At 40.9% G+C, this 21,987-nt stretch overlaps 1 protein-coding gene across 1 annotated transcript in view; it reads left to right on the top strand.

The window, feature by feature from the left end:
- arvcfb (ARVCF delta catenin family member b) overlaps positions 1-21,987 on the top strand; it is a 149,098-nt gene that overhangs the window by 57,576 nt on the left and 69,535 nt on the right. Inside the window, exons 4-5 of the mRNA XM_036599157.1 lie at positions 6,426-6,928; positions 16,269-16,452. Coding sequence (XP_036455050.1) covers positions 6,426-6,928; positions 16,269-16,452 — 687 coding nt within the window. The remainder of the gene's footprint in view (positions 1-6,425; positions 6,929-16,268; positions 16,453-21,987) is intronic.

Raw genomic sequence — 21,987 nt, 5'->3', positions numbered from 1 at the left:
GAATTCTAGTAGAGAGATAAATTATGACAGATAAGGTTTGGACATGCCGGCTCATAGACGGGAGACAGAATTCTTAAAAGACAGAATTCTTGGACTTCTGCCTCACCGCTAAAACGTAGTGCAGTTCAGGCCTTAAATGAAACCCTTGATTAAGCATGCTAATGTAGCTAAAAGGGAAAGTTAGCCACTACGTAACCGTTGTTTGTGTGATGCTAATTATATTATTATATCTCTGTCTCTCTCTCTCTCTCTTTCTCTCTCTCTCTCCATCTCTCCCACTCTGTCTCTCGATCAAGCATGCTAATGTGGCTAAAAGTGAATGAAAGCTAATTTGACGCTGCTGTCTTTAATTTATTGTTAGCGCTGTTAGCAGGATTGACTGAATTGTTCCTTTTAAGAACCACAAAAGGGTTTTGTGTGTGTGTTGAGGGAGATTGCAGCTGTGTGTGAAATGCTCTCAAGATCCACAAATGTCTGCCCTTATAAGGAATGGTTTAGAGTCGGGCAGATGAGACGTTTATTATGAAAAAAAGAGAAAATGTGGGGTGAAAAGAACAACAAGAAAGATGATGAACGTACGCAGGACGAGACGTACACGTCTGGGTTTCTGCAAAAACACATGCACACGTACTCAGACATGGAGGACGTTTATATAGTTGTAGTAGAAGCTTCTGTAATCAGCGTCTGAAGCCACACACACACACACACAATGGCGCCAATTTAAATGCAAATCCTGACATTCCCATCACTCAGACCGGCCGGCTCTCTGCATTCGTCTGAACTGTCTCTCAATAATTTCAATTTACAAAGCCCTTACTCTCTGTGTATCTGAGACAGATATAGAAGGTGAACGATAGAGCGATGATGGCTTTGAAGTAGTTATGCTAATGATATCATTTTTTTATGTTCCCTCTCTCTCTTTTTATCATATTCCGTCTCAATCTGCATTTCACATGGCCATTATATTACCCATAATGCCTCTCTATGACCAGCCCAAGCCTGTGGCTGCAGATCCGTGCCCTTCACACACACACACACACACATACACACACACACACCCCGCAGGCAGCAGAGGTGACCTGAGAACACACGCCCAGCATAATTACCACTCTTCATCACAGCCTTGGTTTTGTTTTTATTTTTTTTCTCCTGCCAGCTTTATAGACATGTCTGAGACTTTCTGCATGCTAGTTTATAAAGCCATGATAGAAAGAAGGTCAGATACATTGATGGCTAGTCAGATAAATAGATAAATCAATGGCTAGTCAGATAGATCGTCAGACAGATACATGGCTAGTCAAAGACAGACAGATAGTTCGATGGCTAATCAGGTAGATAGCTGGCTAGTCAGATCGTCAGATAGATTAATAGATAATTAGATAGACTGATGGCTAGCTAGATAGTCAGATATGTTGATGGCTAGTCAGATAAGTTGATGGCTAGTCAGATAGATAGATAGATTGATAGCTTGTTAGATGGCTAGTCAGATAGATAGTCAGGTAGATAGATGGCTAGTCACATAGAGGGCATAGATTGATGACTAGTTAGGTCGATATTTGGCCAGTCAGATAGATAGTCAGAAAAATTAATAGATAGTTATATAGACTGATGGCTAGCCAGATAATCAAGTAAGTTGATGGATAATCAGATGGTTAGATAGATTGATAGCTAGTTAGGTCAATGGCTAGTCAGATAGATAGTCAAGTAGATAGATGGCTAGTCAGATAAATTGATGGCTAGTGAGACAGACGAATGGCTAGCACAGCCCTACCCTTATCTTGCAGATCTGCTAGCAGTTGCTGGTACGGCACTTATGTGTCAAAAGAGATGATAGTTACTGCTGTGAATCACGGATCATAAAATGGTTTGCGGGAATCAAATCCAGAGATTTCGCGCTTTCTAATGATGTATTGCATCACTGTACTGCTGGTTGATTTGATGCATAAAATGGTGTATAAAAACCCCAAAGTGAGCGACGGAAGTGTTGTGCTGTGGTATAGAAAAGGTTTCTTGCGTTCCCCATCTCTCCCACTGATCATCTCAGCCTGGTTTAGTTTCCAGTCCCACTGCAGAACTTGTAAAAACTTGACTTTTAAAAGCCCTTTATTTGACTGTTTCTTTCTTTCACAAGAGCGAGAACTTCAGAAGAAGCAGCCTGGCTAAGTCAGTCATGACCATTAAGGCACTGAGATGCTAACGCATCATCATATTAAAGCGCGACTCTAATCCTCTCCTACAAAGCCGTCTCCTTTCAAAGCTTCTTCAGGCCTTTTGTTTATGAGTAACAAATACATTCAGGGGGTTTAGAACATTCCTAACAGCGTCCACATCGGTGCACTCCACTAATAATTTGTGAGGCTTCTGGAAAATGTGTGTTCAGTTTTTCTCTTTGCCCAGGTTTAGTCGCTCAGCCAAGTTTGTTTAATGTCCAAAGTTGTGTGCATGAGCTCTGAGACTGATACAGCTAACAGGTAAACTGGTTAGCATTGAACAGACTGCCTAAATCATTACAAACTAGCCTCAAACCGTGTTGCTGCTGCTACTCTTTTTAGCAGTAGGGAACCTCCTTCAGGAGCTAAACTGAAAGTCTAAGGTGTCAGATTAACCAGCAACATAATTAGGAACTTCTGGAAGTTCTAGATACGTCACTGACCACACAATGGGATGTTAGCTAGTCTATGTTTAATCTAGAACAGCCAAAAAATGTTTTTGTGAATCACCATTAGCTTAGTGCTAACATGCTACTGAAATCCCATAGTGGCATTAGCAGAAATTAGCATGTTGGTCGAGGTGTTTTTTTCCTAATTTTTTGAGCAAGTTTTAACATTTATGGCTGAAGGCCTAGCTCTAAAAGCCATGGCTTGTCACTAGTTTTTAGCTATGCTAACATACTTTTATCATTTTTTTCTCACAGAACAACATTGGTAAATTTATATTCATTCATATGTGCTCATACAATGTCAGAAACCTCATCAGCAAATCCATTTGTGATTATTTAACAAGGCTAGTGTGTGATGATTTAAGCATCATGATGCTAATTAGTGGAGTATAAGCTTCAATTACAACCACAAATCAGAAAAAGTTGGCACATTATTGGATGTTTACCTCATGAATTTTGTCTTTTTTTCAAAATAAATACTCATTTCAATTTTCATTCTCGCAACATATTTCAAGATACATTTTCTACTGGGGCCAGGTCAGGACTGCAGACAGGCGGGCCAGCACCCACACCCTCTTCTTCCTGGGCATCCCTGGAAAAAATGTCCGTCATGAAGGCAGCATATGTTGCTCCAAAATCTCTATTTAGTTTTTCGGCATTAATGGTGCCATCATAGAATTGTAAGATACCTTTGCCAAGGGCACTGACACAACCCCCCACACCATGATACATTTGGTTGCTGATAACAGTCTGGATGGTCCTTTTTGTCTTTGATCTGGAGCACACTGCTTCCGTTTCTTCCAGAAATACTGATTCATCTGACTACAGTACATGTTTCCACTGTGTTATGGTCTCAGATGCCTCCAAGCCCAGAGAAGTCAGCAGTGTTTCTGGACACAGTTAACATAAGGCTTCCTTTGGGCACAGTAAAGTTTTAACTGGCATTTATGGATGTAACTATGTATTGTCATGCTTGACAAAGGTTTGCCAAAATAATCCTGAGCCCATGTGGTTATATCTCTTACAGATGAATGACAGTTCTTGATGCAGTGCCGTCTGAGGGATCGGAGAGCACAGTTGTTCAGCTTTACGCACTGAAATTCCTCCAGATTCATTTTGTCTTATGTGCAGTAGAGGGTGAAATATCCAAATCCCTCCTTATCTTTTCTTGCAAAACGTTGTTTTTGAACATTTCAATAATTTTCTCACGCATTTTTTGGCAAACTAGTAACTCCTGGCTCATCTGTGCTCCTAAAGGACTAGGCCTGGATGCTGCTTTTGTGCTGAATCATGATTGCAGTCAACCTGAAACAGTCACATCAAGTCACATCATTATTTAATTATTTTAGTTCATTATTAGCCCTAAATTGCCCCCATTACAACTTTTTTTTGGAATGTGTTGCAGGCCTGAATGGCAGGAATGGATATAAGTTGACCAGACAAAACATGAAATATCTTATGTTCATAGTGTTGGAAATAAATCCTTTCTTTTTTTATTTGCGTTTTCCATCCCGTCCCAACTTTTTTGATTTGGGGTTGTAGTTGTTGGCTACGTTAGTCTTGTGGCTCTAGTGTAGAACTAGAGGAGCAAACCTGTCTTGGCTGATTAGTGGCTGCTGTACATTGTATGATCTAAACAACTCTGGTCTTCAGTCACCTTTTATAGCGCATGATTTGTTCCCCAATGTTCTAGAAAAATGTACAGCTATTCATTCAGATGATTTACAGAACATAATTGCCCACAAATGTTGTATGGTGGCAGCAACAGTGGAGTCAGTGGCTACCAGGTCAGATCGTAGTGGTCACTGGAGAGAGAGTGTGTTTGCGGTCAGTTGGCCAAACTGATGGGGTCAGAAGGACAGGGGAGGGAAGGGGTCACGGAGGCTGTTGATGTTAGATGTTGATGTTAGAGTCAGTGTCCTACAGCGGTTCAGACTCAGCCCGCAGATGAGACACTAGAGAGAGAGAGAGAGAGAGAGAGAGAGGTGTTGCAGTAAGGCAGTGTAACTCCCTCTGGACCTCTTTCTGTACAGTACTGTCTCCTTCTGTTGTCTGTTTCTCTCTACTGCACTCTCTCTCTCTCTCTCTCTCTCTCTCTCTCTCTCTCTCTCTCTCTCTCTCCCTTTGTTTACTCTCTCTTTGCCTGTTTTTCTTTCTTTATATTCTCCTTCTCCTTTCTTTCTTTATATTCTTTCTGATCTTTCTCTTTCTCTCCATCTATCTTCCTTTGTTTACTCTCTCTCTTGCTCTGCTTGTTTTATTTTTTTATAATCTTTCTCTCTTTTCTTTCTCGATACTCTTCTTCTCTCTCTCTTTTTCTCCATCTCTCCCTTTGTTTACCCTCTTTGCATGTTTTTCTTTCTTTATATTCTCTCTTTTCTTTCTTTATATAATCTCTCCTTTCTTTCTCTTCTTCTCTCTCCCTTTGTTTACTCTCTCTCTCTGCTTGTTTTATTTCTTTGTATTCTCTCTCTCTCCTTTCTTTCTTTATGTTCTCTCTCTTCTCTTTCTCTTTCTTTCCATCTCTCTCCCTTTGTTTACTCTCTCTCCCTCTCTCTGCTTGTTTTTCTTTTTTATATTCTCTCTCCTTTCTTTATATGCTCTCTTCTTTCTTTCTTTCCATCTCTCTCCTTTTGTCTACTCTTTCTGCTTGTTTCTTTCTTTCTTTATATTCTCTCTCTCTCTCTCTCTCTCTCTCTCTCTCTCTCTCTCTCTCTCTCTCAGAATGGTGACATACATCATTAATAAGGAAGCGGTCTCTTTTCTTCTTATCGATGGGAACCGTTTTGCGGATGCTTCCTCAGACAGCTCAGTTAATAACGGCTCACAGCTCCTCTAATTCACCTCTCTCTCTCACACACACTTGCTCATCCCTCTCTCTCTCTCATTCTCTCTCTCTCACTTGCTTACAATGACTCTGAACCTTCTTTTTTCTACTTCACCTCTGCCTCATCTCCGCACCCAATCTGTCCATCTTCTCAAGGCTGCTGTCCAACAAAATCTCTCTCTCTCTCCCTCTCTCCCTCTCTTTCTTTGTCTTTGTTTATCTCTTTCTCTCCTGACATTGAGCACAGTGTGATCTTGACTGTTTGCCCTTCAGAGTTGTAATTATTGCAGAGTGATAACAGAAGCATTCTTTAATAGCAGTACTTGTTTGTAGCTCATTGTAAAAGCTGGATTAATCATGTGGAATTGCAGATTTTAACCTTTCAATCCAAACCACATTTGTGTTAGTAAGTAAAAATGGATAGTAATTAAAACATTTTTGACATATTTGTCATTTTTTAACATGGAGACAAATCAAAAGATGTCAGGACTGCAGACTCGAACCTGCCAACACAGAATTTAAGTCGTATATAAAAACAATCAATATACAGCTAATTATGTGCTTAATGATGTAGTTCTGTAACATGTTTAAATAATTATGTGCAGCACTGTACAAAAGTCAGTTTCCAGTCAAAGCAGCGTACAAGTTATTAATTTCAAAATCAGAAGATATTTCTGAGGACATTAGATATAAGATAATCCAGTAAGATAAAACATAAATAATAGATGATAATAATAATAATAATAATAATAATAATAATAAATAAATAGTTTTCAAAACTGGAGTTTTAAAAAAATTATTCAAAGCTACAGAGAAAATGGGATTCCTAACAACCACCTGGAAGACCTGGTAGACAAGGCAATTTAGTTTGAAATCATCTAAAAACTTAATTATTAGCATTTTAAATCTGAAAATTCTGTCTTGTTCTCTACCCATCAGAGGCTATGATGACCCCATCGAGGCGGAGCTGATTGACGAGAGGCACCCCTACATCCCGGGCATGTACTCTGCACCCCTGGCTCAGCCGGAGAGGGGGAGCATGGCCAGTCTGGACCGCATGGGCGGCCGCCGCTCGCCCTCCATCGACAGCATCCGCAAGGACCCGAGGTGGCGCGACCCGGACCTGCCCGAGGTCATCGCCATGCTGGGCCACCCCATCGACCCGGTCAAGTCCAATGCTGCCGCCTACCTGCAGCACCTGTGCTACGAGAATGACAAGATCAAGAAGGATGTTCGGCAACTGAAGGGCATCCCCGTGCTGGTGGGCCTGCTGGACCACCCCAAAGCCGAGGTGCACCGCAAGGCCTGCGGAGCCCTCCGCAACATCTCCTACGGCAAAGACAATGACAACAAGGTGGCCATCAAGAACTGTGACGGCATCCCTGCCCTCATCCGCCTGCTGAGGAAGACCAACGACATGGAGGTCCGAGAACTGGTCACAGGTACGCCGTCTTGTTCTGGACTCAGTTGCACAAAGCGTTCTTGATTAGCCAAGTATTTTAAGCCTAAAGTCAAAATGAGCAATGCGGGAATGTCACAACAGGCGCCTCAACTTCATCCTCGTCTGGTGGACAAAGATCTTTTTATTATTATTTGATATTGTTTTTATTACCATATAATCTGTTCTTTTCAGACAGTTTGGTATGGACATACTTTTCTTAACATCAGGCGTCGGACAGACCAAGTCAGCCTTCTTTCAGTGGAAGAGGGGAAAAAAAGATACACAATTCCATCAAAATTTTGTGGCTGCAGTGTTTACAGGATTTTTTTCACTCAAGTTGAATCCCCCACCAGAAGACATAATAGACTAAATAGAAGAAGAAGAAAAAAACAAACAAAAATAGCAACAGGAGATTTTCTCCTGCTGGCAACATTGTTTCACTGAGAACAGCAGATTTCTCAGAGCAGCATTACCCAGTAGCTTGAACACCCAGCTTCGGGCCACCAATAGTGATTCCCTTTAAGATCTTGAGAACACGTTGAATTTCAGTCCAAATTCCAGCAGGGCTTTTTCACCCAGAGGTGCCCACCAAGCAGCAGCTGATAGCTCATCCCGCTTCTAGGCTTTGACGCTGCTCTGCTGCTCTTTTTCTAGGGCATGCCTAAAAACGGCAGTCCTCTGGGGCCTCTCCTGCATTTCTGCTCGTAATTCCTAAATCCTGTATTATTCCGACTGTTGCGTGCTGGCTTAGTCAGGAAGCTCCACGCTAATACCAGGCTGGAGGCTTCGTGAAGAGCCTGCCATGTTGGGAAATGGTTATTTTCAGCCGGATTTGCTTATTCTGGGTCTTGCAGGACACAGTGTTCACTTAATGAAATAGTTTAGTAAAAAATCAGTTTATAGACATATAAGACATCTTTGGTGTCTGAAATTGACCTTTTTGCACTGGAGCTATGAGGCTAATGTAGCCAACAAGTAATGGAAGCCTATGCCTCTCCAGTTAGCATCATGCAAGGCTAAAGTTTCACACACGTGCCTCAAACCGTGTGAAGTTCTTTAGTACACTCAATCAGACTTGCTTATGTTGTTTCTGACACTGTGTCATAGTGTTATCTACAAATATGGACAACAGTACAGATTAAACTCAGGCTACAAGCTATGCTAACGTCCTGTTCAAACACAGTTTAAAGTATGCAGCTTGCTGCATGCTATCTATATTATGCTATATACGTTTCTATTACTTGTTAGCTACATTAGTCTAAATTAAGGCCCAGTGTTTTCTGGGAAATAACATCTGTAATTTTTAGTTCGTTTTTATCCAATACAGTCATGTTATTGACTATTTAAACAGTGCACATACTACAGTACTACTCCTATTTTGTTTTTAAGTGTTGGATGGAAATAATAGGGTTAAATTCTTGAGATTCCCAATGGAAAATGATCCAATCAGAATTTTTTTCTACATAGTCTCTGGTTTTATAGGAGCTAAACCGAAGGTCTAATGTGTAGCAAACCAACATCATTAGGAGTCTGAGTGGAATCAACCAACTCAAGGTACACTCAAGGATAAAACTGCTGCAAACAAGCTCAAATATACATTGTGGTTCACAAGCTGCAAATAAAATGTAGAATGTCTTTTTAAGCTTTAAATGGCCGTGTTAATGTAGAATGGCTAAAATGTTATTGTGCATCAGCATTAGTTTGGTGCTAACATACTTCCCATAGGGGTGCTAGCAGAAATTGGCTTTATTGTAGATTTTAGTTTTTTCCTCGCTTTTTGACATTTTGATCAAATCGAAGGCCAAGCTGTAATAGTCACAAGTTACCTTTGCAAACATGTCTAGGCTGATTTACTACTTTTGGGATAAAAGGGTAAACTCTGCAAATTTGAATTCTGCTGACCCATTTGTAATTTGCACACCTCAGTTCTTTTGGGCAATTCCACTAATTCTGGACCAGCTGTTTGGAGAGCCCAGCCCACTTAAATCCCGGTGTTGACCTGCTAAATGTCAGTAGGAGAGTACAATGGGGTTTTGTGTCCCTGCGGTCGGAGCTTTTATCCGCTTCCCTGATCTGCCTGACCTGGCACACATTTACTGGAATGCTGGGAATCCGGTAAGGAGGTTTGGTTCAGTTTTACAGTAGAACTGCTAAACCTCAGGACCACAGGGATATGTTAGCACGGGAGGGATAAAGGTTTTAAACTGTCCATTGATTTAAGAGTGTCCCAAAGTGACTTATATTGGATTACAAGTTGCTCTAGGAACGTCTGTGTTTTGCTCAGTGGCACAAAGGCCATCAACTGGGATCAAGTCAGTGACCTCCGGAGCCATAGCAAACATCACTGGGTGCTAGGCTTCCTCCCCCCTGGTAAAGCTATGAAGGAACCACACACCACTGAGCAAGAACAAGGGATCACACACATCCCCACAGCAGAAAAAACAGGGAAATGGGGAGGTGGACATCGGTGTTAGATCTGTCTGCAAAAAATCTGTCTGCTAATTTAAGGCAAGCAGTGTCTTTTGCCTCTTGCCTATATCGGCAGAAGCAATAGTGGATTTACTTGGCCATGATGATTGGTTGGTGGGGTGCTGGCCCATTAAATGACCCACTGATGCAGGGCCTGTTAAGGAGCGTTAAAATTCCGCTTTGTCTCTGCAGTATTTCCCAGCAAGTGATATTCCATTTGAAGAAAATTCTCAGCATCTTCCGTGCAGCTTAAGGAGTTAAATTATGAAAATAATTCTGAAAGTAATATAATAGTTCATGGTTTCCCACAGGCATCTAAAGCTGAACTCATGTGCTAGAAAACATCTTGTTTTTAATATATGAAGCATGTGATCAAGTCTTTGGAACTCACCCATTTGCGCATGTTTAGCAGTCTGAACACTGGGGGTGCTATTAGAACACAAGTCAGTTTTATATGCATCATTTAAAGACAAGACACAGTCATGAACCCACACCACCAGGAGCTCCCAAATGGTGTGCTTGCAGTCTTTTAAAACAAGTAGTGAAACAGTTTATCATCAAATGATGTTGATGTTACTCAGTATTATATTACGTAATATGTCATTTCCATTAAATATTTTCATTAAATCAGTTAAAAAGCAAATAAGATAAACATAACATAGAAAGTAGTTCTACGGTGCAGCAGACTGTATGCGTGTGTCAGTGTGTGGGGGGCTAGGGGGAGGCAATATAATTGTTAATCCCAATTGTTAAATTTTTTAGATATCGCCCAAGTCTACAGAGAAACTACTCTGGATGTGAGATGCAGGTATTATAACAAAATTCAAGCCATCGAAAATGGGTTAAATTATCCACTTTCTTTGGCTTTCACTGTTAGATGGCAGATTTTAAACAGTTTTAGTTGATTTTCCATAATCCTTAACTCAAACCTCTGAAGTTCAAAATGACAGAAGTCCTTAATCCTATCTGCCTTTTGAAACAGACTGTGAAGATCTTGGAGCATTGGCTCATATTGACGCACAGATGTGGCATCTTATGGAGATATGGTAAGAACTTGATCTAGCAGCAGTTTTTGCCATGTTCAAATGAGCATAGTTCAGTGGAGAAGATGGAAACTGATCCAGCAACAGTACTCTGAGCTTCTCCATCAACCCTTAGAGCTGCTGGTGTGGATGTTCTGAAGGGTGGCCGTTCCTCTGCTCCTACAAATCACTTACAGTGATTACAGTACAACAGGCCTTTCAGTCCGGGCTAAAAATAGCTCACTCCCCACAAACAGAAGGGCCCGGCGTCTCCAGGCTTCAGCCTCAGTCCCAGATGACCATATGGTTTTAGCTCACAAGGCCCCTATGAAAACAAAACCCCTTATAACATTTCTGTACGGCAGCCTATGAAACCAGGCATGCCGTGCCACAATTAAAAATAATTGCAGGTTTTTAAAAATAGACCAAGTCCAGTGGTCATGCATAGCTGAAGCTTTTTCGTTCTGTTCCCTGAAAAAGCCTAGGCAGCAGACTTTCCCTCTGAGGGCCGACGGGATGCAAGAGGTTCTTCTTGCTTTAGAAAATAGTTTTAGTAGCTGATCTCTCCATTGGTGCTGAAATTGCAGGTGTTACTTAGACGAGGGATGGTGTGGATTGAATATACAGCTATCCAGATTCATCTTAGTGTTGATTTACTTAGTTGGGTGTTTGTAGTATAGAATAAGTCCCAGGTGGTTGCTAAGGTGTTGCTAGGCTGTTCCGAGGTGTTTACTAAGGTATGCTAGACCATTACTATTTTATTCCAGGTGGTTGCTAAAGTTTTGCTAGGTTGTTGATAAGGTATCCCAGGTGTTTACTAAGGTATTGTTAGGCCATTGCTTTGGTATCCCAAGTAGCTGCTAAGGGGTTGTTAGGCTATTGCTTTGTTGGCCCAGGTGGTTGATAAGGCATTACTTGGTCATTGCTGTGGTGTCCCAGATGGTTGCTAAGATGTTGCTAGGCTGTTCCAAGGTGTTGCTAATGTATTGCTAGGCCATTCTATATTAATCCCAGGTGGTTGCTAAAGTTTTGGTAGGCTGTTGATATGGTATCCTAGGTGGTTACGAGGGTGTTGCTAAACCATTGCAATGGTATCCCAGGTGTTTGCTAATATGTGTACTTATAGATGTGCTAGTTGGTATGTAATGTCTATGGGAGCAGTATGAAAGACACTTGTGACATTGTGGCAGTTACAGAGAATTTTCTCTGCATTCCACCATTCATTTACTATAAGACAAAAACTGCTTTCAAGGCTCTGGCTTAAAAACCATGATCCATGAAAACAGTACTTTGTCAAACCAACGTAAAATTTTAATTTAAATAAAGTTTTTAAATAAGTACTTTGAGTTTTTGACTGAGCTTACAACATCGAACCGAACAGAATGTTGAGACACAAGCATTATATTGCATCTGACAATAAGCAATATAGAAACATCTAAGTGATTCCATATATGAAAATAAACCCGAAAAACAAATACGTGAAGTTGGGTGACTCCAAGTTGTCTTTCTGTAGGCCAACTAGTAGAACGTAAGTACAGACAGGTGATAAATTAAGGTGTACTTCATGATATTTTTATACAGTTAACATCCTACTGTTCTCTGTAGCACGTATAAAATGCTGAGCAGACCCAGTTGTCCTTGATTTTGGATTAAGAGGAAAAGATACATCTTTGAAAGAGGGATTATTGGGGCATGGATAGCAGATGCTTCAATTTCAATAGGAACAGTGACAAAAGTGACATGTGCCTTTAGATATATGGGAAAGACATCAGTATGTTCTGTTAGAAATTGTGAAAAAATCATATTTTCAATGACTGTGATGGTCACGCATTATGGACATGTAAAAGAAACTGTCGGCAGGTGACTGAGAAGGTCAATGCAGGACGTAATCAGACTACGAGCAAGAAAAGTCCATCCACAACTGCATAGAGAGGGCTATTGTAGCAGGACTGCACATAAATTTGTGGGTTGCACATAATGCACATAAACCACACCGCCCATTCCAAAGACAAATGACCATTTGACAGGTCAGTAGTGTAGAAACCATCGGCTGGTCTACAGAGATGTGGAAAATAGTGATATGGTGAGATGAGTCATCCTTCACCATATTCTCCACAGGTGGGAGAGTACATGTGCACCAAGAGAACAGTACAGGCCTGAATGCTTGACCCCTACAGTGAGGGGGTCTGGTGGGTGTGTTATGCTGTCATGGTTTGGGTCCACTTGTCTGCTTACATGGTCACTGCAAGTCAATACTGACTGGTTTCCTTAATGCTATGATGAAACATTTCTATCCTGGTCTCTACCAGGATGCCAAGACCTCCATCCACAGGAAACGAGGGGTCACTGAATGGTTTGACGAGTATGCAAATGGTGTAGATCATATGCTATGGCCTCCTTCACAGTCACCAGATCTCAAACCAGTTGAACACCATTGGAAGATTTTCATGTTGGACAGCGTTCTCCATCAACACACTATCCGAGGGAAGATCTTTTGGAAGAACCATCTGTCCAGTACGGCTACAACTTCAGAACCTTGTAGAAGCTATGGCACATTGAAACTGTTCTGGCAGAGAAATCCTAAGACATTTTATGTTAGTTTTATGTAATAATGTATATAATATGAATGTTCCAAGCCTAAACCTAAACCTAATCTTACACTCAGGAACCTAAAAGAAATGAATTTCTAGCATAAACAAATTAAACGTGGAGCTTTTGTAAAAAGCGCTCTACAAAGTCAGGACCATTTTGTTGTATTTTAGCCCTGTTTTTCTTTGATTTTCCTGCACTTTTCTCCTGAAAACGTCTGACTTGCACAAAACGTGTTTGCACAAACACCTTCTCACACCAAGTGTGGCTAAATAGGACTTTTCCGCTCACCGAGTGATTGATGGCAGAGGAACAGCGGGGTCATACCAGCAGCTTTAACGGAATGGCCTGTAAAAGCAGCGTGTCTTTTACTCTTTCGCAGATTGAATTAGCTTGGGAGGCTGAAGTGACGAGCAGGAAACGGTAAACCCAATAAGGCTGCACAGACACACAAAGCTCCCCCAGGCAACTGCTGCCCAATTATGTCATTGGACCTCTTCTGGATCTGATTTGAGAGGACTCTAGCAAACGGGGGAACTGAAACGAGGTGACATCAGAGAGCAGCCTGTGTTTACTGTGGGACATAAAATCATTTGTGATTCCCAGTCATCCCATAAATTCTGCACTACTTTAATCCCATCAGACCGGCTGACGTATGAATTCTCCCATCTTAAGAACATTTTCAGTTCTTAATTTTTTTTTCTTGAGAAACTAGAGATGCTGGGTGGATTTATGGATTCATGTCTCCTATTGCAGTGTATAGGGACGTACATTGAGGTTGTTTATATACTAATATCTTCTAATGTTTATTGAGATGGTTTATGACTAATATCTCCAATTCTTGTTTATTGAAGTCTTTTTTTTATGAATCAGTATTTCAAATTCTTGTGTATAGGAATGTTTATTTACTTTGTTTACAGACTAAAATCTCCTATTCTAGTGTATAGGGCTGTTTTATTGAAGTTGTTTTGTGCTAATATCTCATGTTCTGTTCTGTAAGTGTTAACAGAGATTGTTTATGGACTAATATCTCCTGTTTTAGTGTATGATGATGATTATTGAGATCATTGATTATTCACTTTTGTTTATAGACCAACATCACCTGTTCTAGTGAATAGGGTTGTTTATTAAAGTTAGGTGCTAATATCTCCTATTCCATAAAGGATAATTCAGGTTGTTTATTGATTAATATCTCCTATGCTAGGATTATGAAGTGTTATTAGGGTTGTTTATGGACCAATATCTCCTATTCTAGTCTAGTGCTATTTGTTGAAATTGTTTGTAGACTAATATCTCTTGTTCCAGTGTGTAGGAGTGCTTATTGAGGTTTTTATGGACTAATATCTCCTATTCTAGTGTATAGGAGCATTTGTCAAGGTTATTCCTTGACTATTAGCTCTTATTTTAGAGTGTGGTGTTATGGTTGCATTGTTTCACAACAGGCAGTATTTTGGGTTGGGGTGTTTTTTTTTTCGCCTTGAGCAAGACTCAGTTTCTTCATGGTCTCTCCTAGTCTTGCGTAAATATTTAGATTTACTGTTTGGCTTGATTCAGTTGGCTCCCACAAGGTTTGTTTTGGAGAAAATCAGCTTTTTCACGGATACTTTTTTATCCTCACAGTATCTAGATTGACTGTTCACAGACATGCACTGTTTCAAACAATACTAAACATCTGTCCGCATACAAGGCAATAACCATAACAACTTACTACCATGTATAATAACCAAACCAATGCAGTTTTATAAAAAGCAGTGTATCGAATTTGTTAAACTCTGCAGTGCTGATTGCCAGACAAAGTTATAGTGTTGTTTGCCAAGGAAAGTTAAACTGTGGTCCATTCTTTTGCACTATGGGTCATTAAAGGCAATGGGGTGGATTTGATTGCCCAGTGTGGGAATAATCACCCTGTTCTGGCTCCTATCCCATGGTCCAACCTCCTGGTCTTCTCACGTTACTCCAAATCTCAGCCCTGCCAGGCCCTGTCCTTAAAACCAGACCAAATGAGCTCTGAAATGTGAACCTTTACTGTCCAGGTCATGGTCAGGCTAGTCAGGCTGGTTCTGAATGGTAACTGTATTTTTCCACTACACATTTAGAAACAAGAACAGACCCAAACAGGAACCAGTGGGAGTTCCCATTGACTAGTTCTAGTCTTTGGGGGACAGCTAGAAACATCGTAACCAACAATATAGTTGTCTTTTTGGTTACTCTATGCAGTTCTAAAGTGTCTAATTTGGCTAATTTGCTATGTTTCTTGTTAGTTAGCTTAATGCATTGACTGACATGAATTGATATACTGCACTTCATTACATGGATTACTGTGTAGAATCAAGCAAAGCTAATATTTTTTACTGTCCAGTGTGAAAACGAGCAAAAACACTAGTTTATGTCATCTTAGCAAACACTTACAAAGTGGTAATTCTAAATATAGCAATCAACACATCAACATGCAATCGTATTTTACATTCTGTTGCACTTTTGGTGATGTAATAGCGCTTGGTGACTTCATCCTCACCTGGAAGAGTGAACAATTGGCTAAATTGTCATTAGCTTCTGCTGCAAATACTAGCAATGTAATAACTTTCTGTGAGGGAGTTTTAAGAGGCATTAAGAGGCATTAATCGACGTCTGGTTCCTATCACCATTACTGTGAACGACAGAGCATTTCACAGCAAACCACTCTGAATTACTTTGTTTTGTGATCAAAATTTAACTACGCTGAAATTTGGTGCAATTTGTCATGGTATGATTATAGTGCATCGTACTGGGTCCAATCTTCATTTGGTTCCCAGTGACCAGACTGAAACCATCAGCTAATGTATCATGTGTTCTGTTGTGGTGTTGTGGGTTGGGTTCAGTTTGCAAATGTAGTTCTACAGATGTGATTATCTCCAGAGACTATAGGCATGTGTTTGTACTTCTGTTTTGAGTCCAGTGCCGCAGCAGAAGATGCTGGGAGGTGCAGTATTTTTAGATTTTGAAGAGTTCCTGACCTTGTGGAGTCAGCTGGGTCAGAGTGGGAAAACAGTGACCCGGTAGAAAGGGCAATGGTGTTGTGTTCAAAACAGACTGGAATCATTACAGTGCGTCAGTCTATGCGCTGGTATTTATATTTTGGTTGTTCTGTTTTAAAACCTGCAGCTTTTATTAAAAATAGTAAAAGAGACCTGAAATTGAGGTTGTAGTTGGTTAAGACATCTTTTTCTTATATAATAGTTCTATGAACAGTCTTGACTCTATCTCTTCCTCCTATCCCAACAGGAACGTTGTGGAATCTGTCCTCCTACGAGCCTCTGAAGATGGTGATCATAAACCACGGCCTGCAGACCATGACCAATGAGGTCATCATCCCGCATTCTGGCTGGGAGCCTGAGCCCAACGAGGACTCGAAGCCTCGGGATGCAGAGTGGACCACTGTCTTCAAGAACACGTCAGGATGCTTGAGGTACGTAGCAGCTCTTTGCTGGCTAGACAGCTTAGCAATTTTCAGTCCTCAGAATGTGGAATCAGTTCCAGTGGTACCAGAATTTTGGCCCATATTCTAAATAGAGTCCTGTTCACGTTACAGTGACTTCACCTCATGGTTAAAGAAAAAGTTCACATTTGCGCAATTTTCCACTTACCCCAGATCAGCTGAGAAAAGTTTGGAGTCCAAATTTAGTATCTTTAGATTAGCACTGGAGATACAAGACTAACATTGTTGAGAAACACTAGAACGCAATAGTCACCCGAACAGCCCAAATCATGTCTGTAAAAATACATCCCTAAAACGTCTCTGAACCTGCTAAAACAGTCATCCAGATCTCCATGAAGGTTGTGCAGAAGAACTTGGCAATAATGTGAGCTTTAAAAGTGAACTAAACTTCACCGCTACCACTGTCTGCCTTCAGGGTTGTTCATTTTTATAGTTCACCGTAAGTCATACTGTGCTGTAAACCACATTGGCAAGCCTGCATGATTCTAATGAAGTGCTGGATCTGGGAGATGAAGAAGAAGGGAGAAGGTTGAGAGAGGTTTTGGTGATGTATTTTTACAGAAATGATGGTGACTAATGAGTTATAGTGTTTGTTAGCAATTTTAGCCTCGTAGCTCCAGTTCTAAACCAGAGAAGCAAAATTTGGACTCTAAACATGTCTTGGCTGATCGACTCCATCTAGGGTAAGTGGACAATTGTGTAAATTTGATTTTCCATCAGACCATTTGGCTGAGACTGGGACTAGAACTGGGACTATCCACTTTATATAAGAACTATTATTAAGGATGTTTTAAAGTAGTTTCCCCCCAGTCCTGGTTTAAGTCTTTTAATGTTGAGTATCTGCCAACATCGCTTTAGTGCTGTGAATTGTGGATGATTGTGGATGTCCGTTTACCCCTATGACTGAAGCATCAGTACAACACAATGGGGTAAAATAGGCCTAACAATGGGTCTGAGTTAGATTGGGCTTAATATAGCCAGTGCTAGTCTATTAAAATATGGCTTTGTCAGCTTTGATAAGATCTATGGTAGTTTTTAAACAAAAACTCTCAACTTCAGTCTATGATTGGACTCAACCTGCATCCAGAATGTTCCTTAAGTCAACTCAGTCAGGGATGACATTAAAATTTCAGGTCACTTTAAAGTCTTGTGGGCTTTGTATTGAATCATTTACTCCCCCTGATCCATCCTAATTCATTTCTTGAAGACCCAAAGGCACAAAGGAAGAGATCCATTTGAGCAACATTAGTGCAGAGTTATCCATTAAATCAATATGCAATGATTCGGGTCTGCAGAGGTACTAGCAGAAAGTACCAGCACTGCTTCAACACCCCCTGATCTCAAACATTGTTTAATTGAAAAAAGTTGACACTCACACATCTCGTTTCCAGAGTGGTTCTCTAAAGAACCGCACACTGGAAGGTTCTGTAAGGAACCATTTTGGAAAGGAAATGAGATATGTGAGTTTGAAGATCCTCCATATAGTGCAAACACTTGGAAGAACCCTCAATATTGGTATAAAATTGTTATATCATGTAAAGGTTCTTCTAGCCTTTAAATGGTTCTTTACACTCTCAAACTTTTTGGTTCTTTAGGGAATCACAAGTGGTTCTTCTATTGTGTCAATCAAAGAACGTTTGGGGCCTTTTTAAAAAAAAATGTGGTGTGTGAATGCACAGTTCTAGGAAACTTTTAATGGAATAGAACCTTTACATTACGTGAAACCTTTTTTAAAATTTAAAGTTCAAAATTTATTTGTTTCGTAGAACTTGTACATCCACACTCTTATTTGAGAAAAAAAACAAAGAAACAAAAAAAAGCTGCCACAAAGGGTTCTTTGGAGTGATTCTATAGAGGAACTTCCTTTGGTTCCCTAAAGAACCATGTTTAAAAAAGAGATTTCTGAGTATCAGGAATCCTTTACAGGCTTTAAGAATCTTCATATTATATAAAGGCTCCATACCAATTTAAGGTACCTTTGTTATGTGGAGATTATGTACATTTTAGAACAGGAGGTTCTCTAAAATTGTCTTTAAAGAAATCCACTAAAATGTTCTTTAAGGAACCAACGGTGATTCTTTGGCATCGCTTCAAAGAACACTTGTTCATCGGGTGGAGGTTCTTTAAAATGTAAAAAGGTTCGCATTCGCACATCTCATCAACTGGTTCTTTAAAGAACGATCCACTGAAATGTCCTTTAGGGAGCTGAAAGTGGTTCTGCTTTTGTACTGGCTCCTTTTAGGAGTGCAACAGAGAAAGCACTTCAGCCGACCTCTAACAATACCGACAGCACCGCGGCTTTGAAGCTCAGGCTTAGATGATAGATGTTATGAAGAGGTGCTGTTCCTTTTTTTCCGACATACTCATCAAGAAAATATGTACAGTTTTGTGTTTGCTTCTCCACGTTTGCTAACTAAAGGCTGAAATCGATAATCATGCCCTCGCTGCTGCTCTCTCTCTGGGTAGATGCACCCATTAGCAGGATTGTTAAAAGCAACGACTTTTCCGCGGACCTTCTGGGGGTCATTGTGGCCGTGTTGCTTTTGATTAAGATATCCAAGTCCTGAAAGGTTGTGTAATCTCCATGGTTACCCTGCGGCTTGATGCCACAGAAGGAGAGAGGGAGAGAGGCTATTCGTGCCCTTGTCCTGTCTTCTATAAAGCTGCCAGTTTTTGGTGCAGTCAAAATACAGTCTTTCTTCATTACACTGTAGATATGTACAGTGTATGTACAGATACACCTATTTCACCGTGGAACCAGGAAGGAGCACCTACACTACTCACTTTATCAGAAACCTCTCCCATATAGGGGCTGTACAGTTACAGACTGTAGCTCGTCTGAGATGCACAGTTTGTGTTAGTTATCCTCTAGTGCTTCATCAGTGGTCAGTTTCTGACTACAGATTTGCTCTTGGATGGTTTTGGATGGTGGTCCACTCTCAACTTGCACTGATGATGCTACTAGTCAGTGCTAAGAATGATCTGCTACTCAAATAATATTTGTACAATAGCGATCCTATGGTCAGAAGCTGACCAGTGATAAATGGGGGTAGACAAGCACTAATAAACAGTTTAGCAAAAGATGGTCTGTAATTGTAAATCTACAAAATGTATAATAAAATGGCCAGTTAGTGGAAGCACAAGGTGGGTGTTTCTAATAAAGGTGCCAGTAAGTGGAAGTACAAGGTGGGTGTTTCTAATAAAGTGGACAGTTAGTGAAAGCACAAGTTGGGATTTTTTTCTAATAAAGTGGCCAGTGAGGAGGTACAAGGTGGGTGTTTCTAATAAAGTAGCCAGTGAGGAGGTACAAGGTAGATGCTTCTAATAATGTGGCCGATGAATGTTAAGTAAGAATGGCAGTAAATTATAAGAAAAAAGCCAAAGAAAAGTATAAATAGGTATAATAACAGGCCAGTTGTGTAACTGTAACTGTATCAGTCTCTCTGTCTGGCAGCAAGTTGTTTTCTTCAGCTCTCCTCCCTCTCCGCTGGCTCTATCTGCCATTGACCTCTTAATTAAAAAGATAGGGAGTGTGTTTGTGTGGGGTGTGTGAGAGCCGGAGTCTGGGAGGCCACACAGGATCGCAGATAATGTCCACTGCTATCAGGACCTCCAGGGCTACCGATTGTCTCGACCTGCAACAAAGCAGGCATTTGGGCAGACTAAAGCTTCAGCTCCTCTGGCTCTGCTCATGTTGTCTCCGGTTAGCTTTAGTTATTACCACCGCAACGATGCAGAACTTTGAAGGTTCCAGAACCCAGCATAACATAGTGTTCATGCTCTGAAATGCTTCCCAGTGTCTACTTACAAACACAAATGTGGTACAGATCGAAAGCACTTTCATTTTTCATTATTTATTCTTGATGCTCAGCTTCCTTAGATAGTATGGAATCATTCTTAAAGGTGTTCATCATCAAAAATGTCTTAATTTTTAAAGCTTGTCTAGAACTTATGGAATATTAACATAATATTAGAATAATTTCTGCAACAAAGTTGATTTTATAGTATTGAAAACAGTGATTTTGGACATTTTTTAAGAAAAATTTTACTCAGTGTTTTACCCAATTTAGTTATTTTCAGTTCCACCTGCTAGCTAGGTTTGCTAGCAAGCTGGGAGTATGAAGGTGAGCCCAAGTTTCCTCCGAGACATGCAAAGCACCCCCACATCTTCTCAAACTGCTGCTAACGCAACAGCTCAACACGCTTGGAGGAGAGTGCTAACTCCTAATTCTGTTACATTAACTAGCCGGTGCCCATGTTTGCTAGCATCACACTGAGTGATGAGGGGAGTGGGGGGGCTTCTTACCTTTCAGCAGAACTTCTGGACACTAGTGTATGAGTGACAAATAACATGACTTCTAAAGGTTAACCTAGAATGAAATCTGCAGTGTGATGTTACTGTGGGTGCTTTTTTGATGGCATTTAGTTGAGAAGAGTAAATGTAAGTAATATCTGGCAGTAACTGTGACCTCCTCCTTCTGCTAATGTAACACATTCCACATTAACATTCCTCTGCTTGTTGGCTCGCTCGCTCTGTGTCTCTTACTCTCTTGACATCTGGGGCTGATTAGTCGACCTCAGGACAGTAGGGCCTGAAATTGCATTCCTCCTCCTTCCCTCTTTCACTTTCTCCCTCCCTCCCTCATTAGTCTTCTATCCCTCCCCTGCAGCTTCTCTTTCTCTGTAGCAGTTTCATCAGTGTAATCTGGTTTGGCTTGGATGAGGGAGACGGAGAGATGGACAGAAAGACGCCACGACGTTGTAGTGCACATACAGGCAGATGAGCATATTTGTATGCGTGTAGTCCTCGAAGTATCGGCAGTGCCTGGTAGGGGACCTTCCCAGTGCATGACGCCACTCCATCTCCATCCCTCCACTCTGCTCGTATCCATGGCAACTGTAACCGCTGACATCTGTTGCCTAGTAAGCTGCTTGGAAGCAGAGCCTGATTTGCCATGACCAGCTTTCCCTGCCTTTTGGGAGATAAAAAGTCTGTGCCATGTGCCGCATGGGGGAATGATTCTGCCCTTCTGTGACCTCAGTTCTCAGTCTTCTGCCAGAGGTTCCCAATCCTGGTAGCCCTGTCTTGTATATTTTAGTTTGACCAGGTGTGTTAGAGGAGGTAAAATGCTAAAATAAGCAGGGCATGTGTACTCCAGGACCAGGGCTAAGAGCCATGCAAGGCATTTGAAGATTACTTCAATCTTTATCATTATTAGGTTCTCAATTTCTGGGGATTGTGGGTCCTGGGTATTCCCTCCTCTAACGTATCTGACTCAGCTCATCAGTCAATTGTCAAAGACTTCTTGGGCTGATTCAGTTGTGTCAGCGAAGGGAAAATAGGAAAAAGGTACAGTTCTTTGGGGTTCCCAGAACTTGGAAGGGGAACCATTTAATCCAGGTGGAAGATTTCAGTCTGTAAAGTTCTGTCAGTGATGACCACATTACACAATTGTGAAGCCTGTAGGTTTAAGTGCTTTGTAGTCAGAAACATGAAAGATGTTA

Source organism: Colossoma macropomum, unplaced genomic scaffold (genome assembly GCF_904425465.1).
Source record: "Colossoma macropomum unplaced genomic scaffold, Colossoma_macropomum, whole genome shotgun sequence".
Taxonomy (NCBI): Eukaryota; Metazoa; Chordata; class Actinopteri; order Characiformes; family Serrasalmidae; genus Colossoma; species Colossoma macropomum.
The sequence above is the reverse complement of the archived record's forward strand: the minus strand, read 5'-3'. Positions and strand labels throughout refer to the sequence as shown.